This window comes from Denticeps clupeoides, chromosome 10 (genome assembly GCF_900700375.1).
Source record: "Denticeps clupeoides chromosome 10, fDenClu1.1, whole genome shotgun sequence".
NCBI lineage: Eukaryota > Metazoa > Chordata > Actinopteri > Clupeiformes > Denticipitidae > Denticeps > Denticeps clupeoides.
Window position 1 is genome coordinate 20,989,291 of NC_041716.1, and position 16,935 is coordinate 21,006,225.

At 42.0% G+C, this 16,935-nt stretch overlaps 2 protein-coding genes and 1 pseudogene across 6 annotated transcripts; all 3 read right to left on the reverse strand.

The window, feature by feature from the left end:
• Positions 1 to 1,199: 1,199 nt before the first annotated feature.
• Positions 1,200 to 2,373, reverse strand: LOC114798074 (forkhead box protein L2-like; annotated as a pseudogene).
• Positions 2,374 to 2,431: 58 nt separating this feature from the next.
• On the reverse strand, positions 2,432 to 3,014 carry LOC114798075 (forkhead box protein D3-like). The gene is made up of 2 exons (XM_028993458.1): positions 2,540 to 3,014; positions 2,432 to 2,463 (listed from the first exon to the last, which is right to left on the reverse strand). The coding sequence occupies exons 1-2, from the start codon at positions 3,012 to 3,014 to the stop codon at positions 2,432 to 2,434; spliced, it is 507 nt and encodes a 168-aa protein (XP_028849291.1).
• Positions 3,015 to 4,307: 1,293 nt separating this feature from the next.
• On the reverse strand, positions 4,308 to 16,629 carry tmem201 (transmembrane protein 201). Of its 5 annotated transcripts, none has more exons than XM_028994716.1 (11): positions 16,254 to 16,629; positions 15,976 to 16,096; positions 15,441 to 15,635; positions 13,214 to 13,393; positions 12,493 to 12,818; positions 11,037 to 11,237; positions 8,481 to 8,689; positions 6,815 to 6,877; positions 6,392 to 6,730; positions 6,183 to 6,311; positions 4,309 to 6,000 (listed from the first exon to the last, which is right to left on the reverse strand). In XM_028994716.1, exons 1-11 carry the CDS (start codon positions 16,490 to 16,492, stop codon positions 5,903 to 5,905), a joined length of 2,100 nt encoding a protein of 699 aa, XP_028850549.1. In that variant the 5' UTR covers positions 16,493 to 16,629; the 3' UTR covers positions 4,309 to 5,902. The 5 variants fall into 5 exon arrangements, with proteins under 5 accessions (XP_028850547.1, XP_028850549.1, XP_028850548.1 ...); XM_028994717.1 differs by having other exon boundaries at positions 4,311 to 6,000; positions 6,458 to 6,730; XM_028994714.1 differs by having other exon boundaries at positions 4,308 to 6,000; positions 6,392 to 6,877.
• Between the last annotated feature and the right edge of the window lie 306 nt (positions 16,630 to 16,935).

Genomic DNA, 16,935 nt, shown 5'->3' on the forward strand with positions numbered 1-16,935 from the left:
TACAGTTCTTACTGCACAAGGCACTTTATATCATAAAACATTTGATTAAATAAACTGCCACATGCCATATGTACTACATGTAATATCATATCTATATTTAGGGCAGGACCAAGTGTGGTGCTAAGGGGGGAAATGGCAGCAAGTGTCCATTGTGCTTCATCTGCCACACAACACAGTTCTTGTCAGTAGTTTAATTGAACAGGAGAGTTAAATCCTCACCCTTTTTACATATGGCCAAAATAAAAACACAGTTATTTACTAGTAATTTGGTCTGCAAGGCTTCTTCTACTTTATAAAATTTGCACATGTGAAAGACGTTCCTGAACGATTTAACTAGTTATGAATGCGGCTTACTGCTGTACTACTAATAAAATTCCGTATTTTCAACATAATTCATTGAGAATGTATAATGTGCAGCAGTATTTATCCATCTGCAGAGATCATGGATGCTGTGGTCAGGGACGCTCATTCGCTGGCGGGACAGAAGAGTCCCTTGTAGTTGAATGGAGAAGAGGATCTATAAATAACTTCTCCCAGCAGAAAATGTGGCTCTATGAGGAACTGGAGCTTGTCATTCAGAAAAAACTTGAGTGTCCGGTTTGTTCTTGTTTCTTCTCCTTTTGCTCGTCACTGGTGCTGTTGGTTCCTGTAAGATGCTATATATAGAACTACAAGAATCCTGATTTTGGCTGTCTAGGGCTCCCCAATAAAGACACTGCAGCTCCATCTTTTAGAAACACTTCATTATAGGAACAGGATGGTCATGCACCATCACAAGAAGAACTTTTACTTCAGTCAGAGAGTTAAAAAGGAAGTCATTCAACAAAGATAACACACATACACACACACAGAGAGCAAGTGCAGACACCACATGATGTTTTTGCTGATCCTGTTACAGCCGTAACAATTCTGTTAGTATTTGTCAAGTCCCTCAGATGTATGGCTTTTTTATATCAATATCAATTGATATATCAATTCATTGTGTTACATAGAACATAATGAGGGACTTTGTGATGTGGTACTTTCATTAAGCATTTCAACATGCTGGCATGGAAAGCTACCTCCTGTGTGCTTAAATATAGAATACCAAACTGACATTTCCCCAAATTTACATGCATTTCTTCTGCAGTCAGAAATCAGAAATTCTTGCTTCCTCATCCTGTGAGGCATTTCGCCTTCTCTGCCTTACTGATTAGATTCTAGAGTCCAGTTTTTGGAGAGAACAGATCTACAGTCACACAGGGTGGTGGCAGCCTGAAACACAGACAGAAACATAACACATAAAAATACACAAAACGTTTCATTAAGTCTAAATTCAAGTCCTCAAGTTTTTGAACGACACATTTCTGCAAGTGTGCAACACATGCAGCTGGAGAAAACAGGAAGTGTGTTCAGAACAGAAACTGTTCTGAATAAAGCCATCGACGCAGTCACCCGCATCCTCCCACTCGCTCACCAGCTACTACAAGCAGATCACTGCCACGACCTGACAGTTCACTCGATTATACTCTTTATTATGAATACATTTCCATCTAACAGTAGACTTAAGAGGATCAACTTGATTGTTGATTTTTTTTTTTCTTCAACCCATAAGCCAAAATTTAGGCAATTTTTACCATCCTACTAACATTGTGTCCCTGACAAAGCCACTTGACCCAGTGTGTCTCCACGGCTGCTTCACTTGCCGGCAGCGCCTGTAGTTCCCTTTTTCAAACATGTCATCGAACGCCGGGTCCAGCATCCAGAAGTTGCCCTTCTTCTCTCCCTCACCTTAATGAAGCACTCATTGAGGCTGAGGTTGTGGCGGATGCTGTTCTGCCAGCCCTTTTTATTCTTCTCGTAGTACGGGAACCGGGAGATGATGAACTGATCCTGTCACTACTGATTATAAAGCGCCCTGGATAAGGACGTCTGATAAATGTTGTAAATGTAATACACTTTTTTATTCATGAATAATTATATGTATAGCATTATAATTTAGATTTCATGACACCCAGACGACAAAATGCAGCAGGGGGCGCTGTTGCCGCGCCTGCCAATTCGCCCGAATAATGTCATTAATTACAACTCATTTAAATACAAGCGGGGTGAGATAATGGCGTGATTCAGAGCTCGCAGACACGCATGGGTAAGAAGTTCTTACAAATTTATTAACATGTTTAATAAACAGGAAACCTGTAACAAGTAACGTTAAGCATGGCATTAGAACAAAGTTATCCAACCTCTTTATGAAAAAGGTCCGCGTCACTCATAAAAAGCGTGACTCGATGTCCAACAAAAACTCAAACATAAAAATCTACTGGGAACGGTCCGTGTGGATCCAAAGAAAAGAACTTGAACAGAACAGGGACAGGTGGATGGTCCGGCCGCCATCACTCCCCCTCGGGATGCAGCTGCGCCGGCCCGGGCTGCTGGAAGCCGCAGGCGGGGCTCAGCTCTCCGCTGTGGTGCACCAGGACGCCGCTGTAGGATGGGTAGTAGCCAGCGGGGGACGCCGGGTACGGGGAGGGCGGAGACGGGGACACGCACTGAGCGAGACTCCACGCGTGGGCGGCGTAAGGGCTCTGCCAGTACACGGGATCCTGGTGGAGGTAGTAGGGCTCGGGGTAGTTCACACCTGGCGGCCCGGCCAGGTAAGGCAGCGTGGGGGCGCGGAACGGCCGCTTCACCCGCCGGCGGCGCCTGTAGTTCCCTTTTTCAAACATGTCATCGAACGCCGGGTCCAGCATCCAGAAGTTGCCCTTCTTCTCTCCCTCTCCGTCCCGGGGCACCTTAATGAAGCACTCATTGAGGCTGAGGTTGTGGCGGATGCTGTTCTGCCAGCCCTTCTTATTCTTCTCGTAGTATGGGAAACGGGAGATGATGAACTGGTAAATCCCGCTGAGCGTCAGCTTCTTATCCTGGCTCTCCTTGATGGCCATCGCGATGAGGGCCACGTAGGAGTAGGGCGGCTTCTCCCTGGCCTCCTCCTCCCGACAACTTCCAACTTTCCCACAGCCCGCCACTCCATCCATGTCTCGCACGTCCGTATCACCATAGACCTGGTCCCGATCCTGGTCCCGGTTCCAGCGGCTCAGGTGCTCAGGAGCCACATCTTCATCAGGCGACGGTTGCCAGGTTCGCCGCCTTCCGGCCAAATTACAAACAAACAAGTTTAGAAAACCACTAAACAGCTCCAACGTAGGACCAAGCAGGGACAATGTTATCTCACTGGTATGAAATAAACTTAATAAGGAAGTACAAATATCTTATACATATTATGTTTATTTGGTCGTCAAAATATGGTGGAAGGCATATCGTCAATTGCCGTTCACTCGTATTTCGCGGTATTCTGAAATTAGATGATCTAGGGCGCATTAGCCCATGTTGCAGTGAATCATACTTATTATTATTATATATCGATTAGACAACCATTGTCAGCGGCTTGCCGGTTATCCACTCCTGCCTTGCCACCAGCACCTTCGGCCTGTAGACTGGTGGTTTTTGGAGGCGGCGGTAATAGTCTTGATCTGGCAACACGACGCTGATCTCCGCCCCCTTATCCTGTTCCCACGGTCGCACGGCTCCATCACTGGATCCGTCGGAGGTCAGAAGTTCGCGGGCACAGGAAGGTGTTTAGTCTGTAAAGTTTAGGCGCTTCTCTGATCGCGACAGTGTTTGAAAACAGCGGCTTTCTTAATCAGCCCGCGCTGTTTCAGTTTGCAGTAAGATGCCGGTCTAATTACAGTACGTGTAACTATCTCTTGTACGTCGCTCTGGATAAAGGCATCTGTATCGTCCTGATAGTTTTCTTCTTCTGATGTCGTGCATTGTCGCACACTTTGGTGGCGGGCATGGAACTCCCTGACCAGAACGTGGCTGCACTGCTCTATATCCACAAAAATGGGATACAGACCCTGTGGTTTCTGTTGATTTGCACTATTTTACAATAGTTTGCATTACAATAAATGTATTATTTTTTCCTGACAATTAAACACATATGCACGCCCCAACCAGCACATAGCTATAATAATAAAAAAAAATCTTTAATGTAACGATAATTCTACAGTAGTCCAACATGAACCAAAAAAGATCTGTAATGGTGATACATACACAATTCTCCCAGTATAGAACAACCTGCAGTGTATTACTGCGATTTACACAATATAAATATATATATATATTTACTTTATCCAGTGTGATGAAACAGTCAGTTTCTTAGTCAGCTCTTCTTAAGAAAAATCACTCAGTCTCACCATGAGTTAGACTAACAAAGAAGTGTCAGTGTTGTCATGAGAAAAGTAACTAGCTGAATGAGTTACTACTCTGGTAATAACTGATCAATAAAGACCAGGCATATTTATTTATTAAATACACATAAATACAAAGCACTGTACAAAATATTGACACAAACCACAAGATAAATGAAAAATAATGCAAGCATTTCATATTAATGTGTGGATGGAGAGTATACATCATATGCATAAAATGCACTAATTCCATATACTGAGTGAGAACATGTGAAGTAATTCACATATTTACAGAGGTTATTTTAGTAAATCTATTTGATACCCATAGTAACAGCACAGCAACAGTACTTATGTCCACAAGCAATGACTGGTGAAAGCAATATCCATAATTTACAAAAAACAGAAAATTACAGAAGTTGCTGAATTCTTCAGGCAATGCTCAAACTCAAGACATAGGATCAGACACATAATTCAATTGCTTTGGACAGAGGACTAACTACTGTAATTAAACTACTGTAATTTGGCCGAGAGGCACAAGGTGTTTTCTTTTTGACAATTAAATGGTATGAAGCACCTCGCATTGTTAGCCATCTGTAAACAATACAGTACAGAACCATTTCAATTTGCAATGTTAAGTCTAAGCCAATGAAAAGGGTTTGTGAAACTAATTCAAGAGTCAATTATGACACTATTATAAAGCTTTTAAGATGTGCATGCTCACCAATCTGACCTAATTAGTCCAGAAAATCCCCAATTAAAACAATAAGTACTATGGTCTCATCTGATTTGAACTGATCATATGAACTACAAGAACCTCACCCATGGCATTAGTTAAACAGAGAACTAAATATATACAACAGAGCTCACATAAAACCAGCTAAATCTATCTTCAAATGTAAGAAAAGATGAAATGGGCAAAATGAAACTGAAGAAAATGGTGCGACTGCAGTAGTCACCTGTTTATGTATATACCTTTAGATAAAAATTCATGAAATGTTAGTATTGCTGTTAAGGTTTCCAAATGATGAGATATTTTAACAGGTAATACATTAAAATAAAGAGTCTATACTTAGAAGGTTTATTCATATTAAACACAGAAAACATGCAACCATGTTGTAATTTAGGAAGGGAAACCATAAAGACTAAAATAAAGACATTTCTGTAAAAACAAATTTAATAGAAAACTCATTAACAGCAGCAGCATTTTTTTAACATATTGCACCCCTTGCACTCCTCAGATTCCAGGACTTTTACATTTGGACAATGAAAGATCAGGCTTGGACACAGCACTTCACCAAACACAAACATTCTTCTTCAGTGTAGTGGCCCTAAATAACGTGTACACACACACACACACACACACACACACACCTGACTCAGAAGCCAGACAAAACACAACTCCTGACAAATAAAGTACTTTTCTGTCAAATAACAGGTATAATTAGTGTCACCAGTATGACAGTCCTGTGCATGATCTTGGGGCCTTATTTGTCCCCCCCAGACTGGTTACATTGAGTGAATATGTTTGTAGCTTCCTCTTACTCAAATGAAGTATAAACCTGCACATGTGGAGGAATCTTGAGGACGGAAAACATTACAATGCATTCCGAGGATCCTGACTACAGGAGGTTGGCGGCCATGTAAGCAGTAAGCACACGGATGTGAGAGGACAATCATCTCCAGTTGCAGTGCAGGTAGACGGAGCAGAAAAGCAAGTTGCCGGTGAGACTGGCTACCAGTAGGCAGGGCCATATGGAATGTCCGAGAAGACCTGCAAAGCAAGACAAATTAATTTAGACAAAAACTTTGCCTTTCCATCAGCAGCAATCTTGGACAGCAGTGGTGCAGTCTGAATAAAAAGCAATGGACATCACCTGGGTTGTGTACTTAGTGTCATACTACTCATAGCACCATTATTAATGTACTGCCACTGGTTCCAGAAGATGTCCTCACCCTTCCATCCAGACCTGCAATCGCTGCCCGTGGTCGTGTCCACATTGCAGTGGGAGGAGCCTGAAGAGCAGTCTGTTCTCTTATCCACACGCTCAGACACACTGCCGACCTCCAGGAGGGAACTCAGGTCTGAACACAAGAGTGATTCTTTGATTAATAAAGAAGAGTCAGAGTCTGCACATAAGTGAAAATTATGATTTATTACACACTGAATTTCACCCATGCTTTGTTGGAGCAGCCTTGAGCCACACGCAGGGAGCACAGATGGAACCTACCCTGATGATGGGATGAAAAAGGAATGGTGTCTGTCATAAACACATTGTGGGAAACGTGGCTAGGCTCAGGAACACAGGGTAAGGGCAAGTGTGGCTCCACGGATGAGGAGAACAGCTGCAGTTTGCGCCCGCCAATGTTCAGCCGGGCCGGGCTGATGAGAGGGCGACGATGCCTGGCAGAGCTTGAAGTGGACGTGACTGAACCTGCCAGCGACGGTGTGGGAGAAGGGCCTGGTGAAGAGTGACGACTCCCAGACTTGAGGGAGAAGTAATCTGTACAAGCCCCAAGGAAAATAGAAAGAAATAATAATAATAATAATATTAAAAAGCACCATCCTAGACTCAAAATTGAACTACCTGAAGGTGAGGAGTCTTTGCACTGTGATGAGGGCCTACTCCCGCTAAAAAGGCAGCCTGAATCTGAAAAATAATGCAAATGAAATAGTAAACCTGTTTGGAAAGCCCTGCTTTGGATATAGTAGAATAAAATTAAATATATATGCATTGTTGTCACATTAACCAGTAATCAATGTACAATTCCAAAATACCTATCCCCACAGTTAAAAATATAAATGGCTTACCATTAAAACAATTGTATATAAGCCATTTATAAATAGTCCAAGAATATCTTGTGTTCCCATTAGTTCTACAAATAGTGCAGCACAGCAGTAGCAAAAAAAAAAAAAAAAAAAAGGCAGGCTGGATGTGACAGGTGAAGAAGAAGAAGAAAAAACCTGGCAGGTTACTGCACCGGACGACAGCATGTGACAAGCAAAAGATGAGTGATGACCCAGCTGCTGCTGCTACTGAACGTCCTACACTGTGCGAGGGAATCGGGGTTTGTCTTTGGGTGGATGAACTTCACTCTTACTGAGTGGGAACCACAGCATGGACATCAAGATTTCTTAGCTTCGAACTATTAGGAGTGATTGTGTGTGATTGTTGGCGTGCTTGATGAAATATGAGATGGTGGACAGGAGGCTTCAGGCCGGCACCTGTCCAGCTGAGATCCCTGATTAGAGATGACTGCAGGGTCTAAGCGCTCATTTAAACACGCATGCATGAAACAGCCTCCTCTCCTCACAACAGTCATTTAGCACCACTCCCAAAAGCCAAATAATCCCTGCCAGAAAACCTAATTTCCAACCGGCCTGTAAAAATCAGAGGGGAAGGGGGGGGGGGGGGGGGGGGGGGGGGGGGGGGGAAACAGCTATGCTGGTTTGAAGAGAAACAGAGAAAAAACATGCCTACTAAAATGTTGTGATGTCTCAAATATAACTCTTAGGAGGAACCAGAACTACTCAGAGGCTAAGCTTTCCATAAAAAGTTGATCATGTATTTGAAAAGCAAACCAGAAAACATGCAATCATTTGACAAAAATTGAAATCTGACAGGTCAGTGAGGATCTAGGCAGCGCCTGACCAGTCACTCACACTGGTCGCTGAGTGTTTTATTTCCAGCCTTGGCACTTGTCTAAATTCCCTGGATGGGTGCGGCCTTAACCTGACGTGACGACTGAGCTCCCCGTTCTGTTCACAGAAGCAGCGGCCCGTGCATTTCCCCAATCACGCACCTCTTCATGGGCTGTACATAGCAGCAATGTGGCCTTCAGCCAGGAGGGCCCTGATGGGACATGCAAGTCTGTGTGTTTTGCTCAATGAACAACTGCTTTCTGTTCCTGAGCAAAGATAACATTTCTGCAGATGTGACTGATAATGGCTGATATAATGCACGTCAATAGAATCACTGCAACATTCTTCAAAGGCAACATCCTCATGGAAGGAGAACAGCAACAACCAGTCTTTCTGCTTATTCATCTTAAATGAAGTAGTACAGGTCTCAGCCATCTACAGCAGACCTAACAACATTATTACTACTAAAAATGTATAAAATCAACCGAACGTGAATGTTAGCATGCCAATCAGGTAGGAATGTATTACCCAGGTGAAGAGGAGAGGAGGAAAAAAAACAAAAAAAAACAAAAACACATGGCTTCACTCCCAATGGTTCAGAAGATCCTGACCTGTCCGTGTAAGAGAAGGGATGGTGCCGAGGGACAGGGCACGGTTCAGCCGGCTGGGCAGCGAGGAGGGTGATGCCTTTCGGCCTCTCTGGCTGTGGTGTGGTGTGAGGAGCTGCGCAAGGTTGGGGGGCGGAGAGGGAACAAATGCTGGGGACCCTGGTGTGACCTCTGGAAACAGGGGACCCGGGCGTGAACTGCCGGGGAGATACCTGCAAGAAAACAGAACAGCTTCAGCAGGCAAGTTGGTTCATCCATATACAAAAAAGGTTATATTCATAAAAAAAGGACTAAACACACAGACGTGCCACAGAAAACAGTGCATTTAAGATGAAGCCTGACACTCAGACAAGTTCTTCCTTGTTCAGGCATCATTCAGCATGAACTTTAAGCCTGACATCCCCATCGAGATCTTAACATGCTGAAGGTATGCAGCCAGATTTCAGTCTGTTATCAAGTCGGTGACGAAGACATCTGCAGCCTCACTCACGAATTTTGCCACACACATTTAAAGCAGCTGCACAATAAGAGAAGCATTTTACACGTGGAAAGTGAAGTACTATAACAGATTTTATCATCTAGGCTGGGGCATAAAAAACAAGCAAAGTGAATAAAAAAAACTGCATGAATCTGAACAATGTTGCACTTTCACAGGGGTTTTATTTTACTTCAAAAACAGATACAGAGCTTTATAAAATAGTAACAAGAAAATATAAAATCAAGCTACTATATGGTCGTCACATGTAAGGGAACACACACTTTAAATAAGAACACAATACAACTCTGACGTTGATTATAACAGTAGAGCAACACACCCCATAAATGATTTTGCATATGCTGTTTTTTTTTTTTTTTCCGCTGTCAGTTGTCTTCATTTGCACATCCACGCATATTTCCAAATTCACATGGAGTGACGTATGCAGCACTAGTCAGTGGGATGTCGTGCCATAAAGAAACCACCAGCAAAACCAGCACACAGATCACTCTTTTAGGACGGTACACAAGCAATTCCTTCAAAAAGATTAATGTCATGATTGTATATACACAAATACCTACAGCACAGGGCAGGACAACTTGAAACAGGACAGGAATATTATATATTTGTCTTTTACATAATGCCTGTTTGGCACCTCACCTTCCAAATACCATTAAAGAATAAAAGTGTTTTTTACTGAGTAAATGCTAGTAGTGCTTTTGATTTACTGATGAATGAGATAAAAGTCTCAAGGCTTATCAGTAGTTTAGCATCCTCTCTGTACTCTGTAAGAGTACAAAACTGTGGAAGGCCAAAAGTACAAACCTCAGAATGGCACAGAGTACAATTGTCATGTTTTGGCAGAGAAAAAGGGGAAGAAAAAAAAACATTTTAACTGTAATTCAGTTCACAAAACAATGAACATGTATATGGCTACAGGAGGCAACAGGAGGATACAGCATTGTACCTCTAAAAACAAAAACTCTTATACATTTTCAGTTACATGAAATGCTAATATAGGAGGCATCTTGCCACATTTATATGTCATTTATTTCACTACACGCTGCATGCAAAACCACCAACATATAGGACTGAAGTAGTACAGGTCTCAGCCATCTACAGCAGACCTAACACAACTTCTGGAACATTTTCATCAATATGGTTTTAACCGTAACTGGCATAAAATGCTGTTCATACCAGTTAAGTAAATGTGACAATTCTGGGATTTAAATGTCTGAAGGTCACAAACTTGCTGAGAGAGGATCAGATGCATGTTAGTAAAGCTGAAACAGTCCACAACATAAACCATTTTGGAACATCCTCTAATGCAATTGTGCACTGTTCTGTACAGTAAAAGAAAAAATATTGAATAAAGCGGCCTTACAGGAGGGAGGAGCATTAAGAGGAGAGTTGGGAAGCATGCAGGGTAAGTGAGAACAATTCACATGAAATCATAGCTTTGGCCTCCTGTTATGAACGAAAGGGCAAGGAGACAGAATACTGGGCAGCATGCTGGCACTCCAAGCAGATCACACATCATACACACACACTAGGCCATCACATTCAAGTCAGATGTTAATTCAATAGCTCAATAAACTGCAGAGAGAATAGAGTCTACAACGTCATATTCAGAACTAGTAGAGTTACGAAGAGCCATGCAGTTGTCTGACAATATATTATTCTGATAAAAATAAGTAGACAAAGGTTGTGGGTTTCAAACATTGTTTAAAAATGTTATCAGTGCTTTAATCCAGTAGCGAGGGGGCATCTTACACTAAAATTTGCAGCCCTCTGACAGTTTTTAGAATGGTATGTGTGGGACACATCAAGCATCAAACTATGGCAAATTCACTAAGAATTGGCATTCAGAAACACAGCATATGTACCAAATAACCACCAAATGTAGTAAAGTATGTGAACTATGTAACTAGGAACATTCATATCAGTAGTAAGTAAAGTCTTAAATGAGGGAGACACAATTAATCAAGTGAAAGTGGAAAAATGTCATTTGACATACATTTTATACTACTGTGCACTGAATGGTTCTTCTTTAAAATACTAAGTGTCACTGTTCAGATTCTGACCTTCGACCTCTGGTTCTTCTCTGACCCATGGATTTGCGTGTGGCTACTGCAGCTGTGAAGCCCACCAAGCAACACAAGGAAGTGCTGCCAAACTTGGCCGTGCCAAGCCAGTCTGGGACATCTTCTGAGAAGATTTCAGCCAGGTACAGACATGTAACCAGAAACCAAAGGATGGATGCTACTGCATCAATTCTCCTCATCCTAGAACACAAAAAGACTATTCTCAATCATTGTTTAAATTCAGCACATTTTAAAACATTTTGTAGTTAAGTCCAATGCTAAAAATTAATTACAATTCTTTTACTACCAATACACTCAGTAACTCGCAATACATCCAATAACCATCCAATAGGGCATGTGGTTGGCCTAGCGGGTTAGAAAGAGGACTGGTAATCTAACTGTTGAAAGTGAAAAAAAGTGAAAGTGAAGTTATTGTCATTGTGATACACTGCAGCACAGCACACGGTGCGCACAACAAAGTGTCTCCTCTGATTTTAACCAATCACATGACCCTTAGCGAGCAGTGGGCAGCCATGACAGGTTTAGTGCCACCTTGGCAGCCCAGGATTTGAACAGGCAACCTTCTGATTAAGGGGCCGCTTCCTTAACCGCTAGGCCACCACTGCCCCAGAGGAGGAAAACAAGATTACCGGTCACAAGTGGGTTGCTGGTTCAAACACTGAAACAACAACAACAAAATGTATTTCTTATATAGCCCAAAATCACGTACAGTATGTCGCCTTGACAAGCCCTACAGTTGACACCCCCCACACTTGACCCTTCTGCGCACAAGGAACCCCCCCCAAAAAAAAAAAAAAAAAAAAACTCTTGGCAAGAGGAAAAAAGAAAGGAAACATTGAGGAGTGATATAGAGATGGACCCACTTCCAGGGTAGAGTGAGCCTGCAAGTGGTGTCAGTGCAGAGTTTGTGATTGTCCAATAAGAGAAAAATATGTGTCAATTATGATTTAGGAAGCGGATGTTGTAGGAAGCGGATCCAATGTGCAAGTACGTTGTACAAGTACATTGATTTGACGATGAGATTAGTTTAATTAATTCATGCTCTTTAAGAAGGTTGAAGCGTTCTAATCGGTGGTCTGCTATTTGAAGATTATTTTCCATATTAATATTGACAGAGCTGTTTGTTGTGGTTTTAATCTTATCTCTATTCGTAACCATTTTGTATTTTTGCATGTAGTCTCGCTTGGGTTGGGAGTCTGTTCAATGCAGAAGCTCTGTAACCTTCTGTAAGATGGGGGGAAAAAAAAAAAAAAAGGTCATATTCGTGTTGCTATTGTGATTTGATGGAATAAGAAAAATTAATGTGTTCTAAACTGCAGAGGGTTTATTTTATTAAACATCATTATGGAAAACTTCAATGGACTGGGGGGCTCCAGCTGGCAGCTTGGAGTATTCTACAGAAATTTCAGTCTGAATATAGTTTCTGGCACTTTACCTGGCTTGTCCAGCCAAGACCACCCCGGTGATACAGGTGAACAGGCCGATGGAAGCCACGCCAACCTGGTGCTCACTTGCATAGTACCAGAGCATCCTGGCGTTCTCTAGCACTTCCTCCGGTAGCTGGTACAGCAACCCAGCCCAGACCTGGCTTCCCTCACCGCTGCTGTTGAGTGGGGGGCGTGCAGCTGTGGAGATGCCTGCAGGAGACCCACTGGCTTCACCGTATCCAATTAGTGACACGCTAACCAGGAACATACAGAAAAGGAAGGCCAGGACACGCAGGAATATTACTTTGGCTGGTGTTGAGAGTGAGTAAGTGTTCTAAGTAGAAAAAAAAAGAAAAATAAATTAACTTGCAATGTAACTTCATATAATTACTGATGAAAGCATTTTTTAGTTTTTCACATTCAAATTCATTCATAACACTGGCTTTGGATCCTACAGTCAGGTCCATATATATTGGGATACCAACACTATTCTAATCTTTTTGGGTTTATACACGACCACACTGGATTTGAAACTGTTGGAATTCACCTTTTACCTGGTTTGGATGTAAATTCAAACCTGAAAGTCTGCAGTTAAAGGACGTCTTCAAATCCAAAAAAAGATCAGTATCGATGTCTCAATATTTAAGAACCTGATATTTAACCTATGATTAAACTGTCCGATGTATTCTCTAATCCAATCCAATGACATGGATGACAACAGGGGGTCACCTTTAAGGAGGCTTTATCAACATCCCGGCTGCATCTGAGCTGGTAGTTGAAAAGCTGGGCCCGCAGCTGCCTGTTCTGGTGCTTGATGTAGTATTCCACAGCTGTCTGGCAGGGTCTGCACAGTTTGTAGGTTTGTTCCAGGTGGTGCTTGTACACCTCAATCTCCTCATCATAGTTATCCTGAAAAAGAAGACCAGAAAACTGGTGTACAGGGAGAAAAAAACCTGGTGCTGTCAAAGCTCTGAACATCACATCAAATTTTATATATACACACACAAACACAAAAAAAATAATGCTCTAATGCAATTTACTCTTTCTTCTGGCAAGAAAGAGTATTCAATTGATGGTAATTTTGTTTAAGAGGCTGAAGATGTATTTAAAACAGGGCAACACTGATTAAAAAAGATCAAATTAATTCAGACAAAAACTGGCTGTTTAGAGGTAAGAGCTAGACGTTCTATCTCCATTTTGGTGGAAAGATCATGATCTGGATCTATACGACATGATTAAGCTTTAGTAAACAAGAGAGTAATAGATGACAAGGATCTAGGGCTGCATGATATTGGGAAAATATTCCATATGCGATATTGTTGTTGAATATTGCGATAATGATATTTCTTGCAATATAAATGCTTTTTAAATTATTATTATTATTAGCTATTAAAAAAATCATTTATATATGTAATGATCATACTTAAATAAACAGGTAATATATATTCATCTGATCTATCAGCAGATATTCAGATTTCTGGTTTGCTGTTACCATAGACCTACCAACAATTTGAATTGCTTTCAAAGATTACTTTTTATTTACATGTAACCATACACTCATCAAGAGTGTCTTAAAACAAGAGCATCTTTTAAACTAAATATTTCCTTGCCTGTTTTTTGATATATCTAAAAAATATTAAACAAAAATGAAATAAGAAAATACTATTAAACAAAGTGTACAGGCCTTAAATAAATTATGTAGTGGAAACACTAACATATTGCCAACATCCACATAAATCAAAATTAATATTAACATTACATGGCACGGTCTAGCCAATAGCATTATATCACCTACTTGGGAGGCGGGTATAGATGGCCCACTTGATTGGTCAAATTTGGATACACAAATGCTTGGCACATAAATTAATGCTGCGTCCGAAATCGCATACTACATGGAGGAGATGCAGGAATACCACATTTTCTACCTCTGAGGTGGTCGGAAACACGCTGCTCAAACACAGACATTTCTCAGATCGTGGTATCGGTCCCCGGTATCGGCGGACATTTAACAAGTACTTTAGAAAATGCGGTATCGGTGCATCCCTACTATGAATCTGGACATACTACTCGCCTCGCATACTGTTTTTCACATACAATATATTGTGTGGCGGCGGAGCCCTGCAAATGAGTTGGGACCAGCATGCCTTGCTGGTGAGATACGCGCCGACGGGACACGCCTGGGGACTGCAAATAGTTAACCATGTTATGGGTAAATGTGTTCTGTTGGGGTTCGGGATGTGTGTTATGGGTATTTAATGTAGTTTGTGCAAGGGGAGAAACTTTACCCCGGGATGTAGTTGTGTAGGTCTGGAGGAGAAGAAGAGATGTAAAGTCTGGAAGAGTAGGTATTGGCTGTTGGCGCCACCTACTGTCTTTCGTTTAATAAAAAGCATTATTCCGAAACACTCATGATTGAGCTGATTTCTCCTTTCCTGACCTCGCGGCGACGGCTCATCACAGTAGTATACAGTATGAGATTTTGGATGCAGAATAATTTCATTTATCGCAACTCTTTGCGATACAGATATCGCATATGTTAATATCGCGATAACGATCATTTTTCGATATATCGTGCAACCCTACAAGGATTAAGTAAAAACACTCTGTGTGCCAAGTATCTGGGACGTTTCCCTAAAAGGAAGAGTTTATTACTCCATTTCAGACTAGTCCCCTTTCATCATAAAGCTGTAGTGTAATTAGTCAATCTTCTCAACCAATCACCTTCCACAACCACTTACTCCTACTCTGGGTTGCGGCATCATGGCACACTGGGTGGGGACATCGCATGACACACCTACAGACAATACGGAGCTGCCAATTCATCTAGTGTTCATGCCTTTGGGGGGACAATCATTATAAATATGGGCAATGACATACATAGTTTCCGTTGGTAACATAGCAGAAGAAAATATAATCAGCTATTTATCCCAAATACTTCCCATTTTGAGATACTTACATCTTCCCTTGGTGTAAATGACGCCAGCTGCTTGATCTTCAGGGTCTGGTTGTGGTTGCATTTCTTACAAAGCAGCATCTGGCAGTTCACCCATTGTAGCGTCTTTGGTGTTTCAAGCGCCGGCAGGCCAGCAGAAATTCCATGGTTCAGGTGCTCCATATACTGTGCTGGTATAGGTTTGTTGTAGTCACCATTCTAGAAAGCAAATGAAAATGTAAAAAAAAAAACAAAAAAACAAAAGATAAAATCAATCAACAATAAAAAAAAAAAAAGTGTGTGTATATATATATATATATATATATATATAAAAACACACACACACACACACAAGGTCATTGTTTACAAATCCTTCTACGCAGTTCTATGCAGGATCTACGCAGTTCTGTGCTCACATCGCCCCAAAACAAGGCAGCGTTACAGACAAGACGCAGAGGAGTAAATTTACTGAGGTGCCCACTTTACCGCACCTCAAAGAAACGTCAAAAAGTGATCATTCGGCGGCGTTAAATGCACAGTGAGGACGTGTCAGCATCACCTCCTGGAAACCGTTGTATTGGTCGCAGCTGGGACAGTCCCAGCAGTTCCGGTTTCCATACGGTACCACAGTGTCCTGGTCGCAAAACCAGCAATTCACAATCACGTGTGTCGGCTTCTTCCTGTGGGGTTAATAACAAACAGTAAACACAGCGTTATCACATTGAAACGCCCCCTCCGCACTACCGGGCAAGAATGGGCTATTCCGATAGTAAAGGACTAATAGAAAGCCTGCATCCGAGAGTAATATATTCCTGTCTGTCGCCAGCGGCACTGTACCTGGTGGCGATCCGGTAAAGCAGGGCGCCTCCGGCGGCGCAGGCCGTCGCTCCGAACCCCCCGTACACCAGCTGGGGATGCTCAAACAGCATCTGGCTGAACGCGTCCATGGTCGCCGAACTAGTCAACAGAAAGCAGCGCAGCGGAGAGACAGCGGTTTCGCAGAAGACGCGATTTGCACGCGGTGAAATGTCGATGGCCGCGAGAAGCACAACCGGGTCACGACAGGGCGGCCTCATCACAATGTCAAAATAATTGTTTTACCATCGCTACAGAACCACATATTTCTACCTACTGGAATAATATTCAGAATGTATTTTCATCAACACAGAGTAACAAGATAAAAAAACAGACCTATTCTTGCAGGCTTATTTTATGCGTCTTTTTCCTCACAAAAAGTATTAATGTACAATAGGTCATAGACAGTAGTACAGCAACCATAATTTTATTATAACCTGACGCACTTGCTTGATATTTGTGTTTATTGCCCTATGGACAGAGGTCTAGGGTAAAAACGAAGCTGTCATATTTTCAGCAAAGACTTTTATTTTAGTAACCGGAAGTAGTGTGCTAGAGATCTTCGCGCTTCTTCTGCAGGCGGCGTCATTAAACGCTCGTTGTGGCTGTGGGCAACGGTCCTGAAACGCAATGGCGATTACATTTTCTCTCCTAATTACATTAT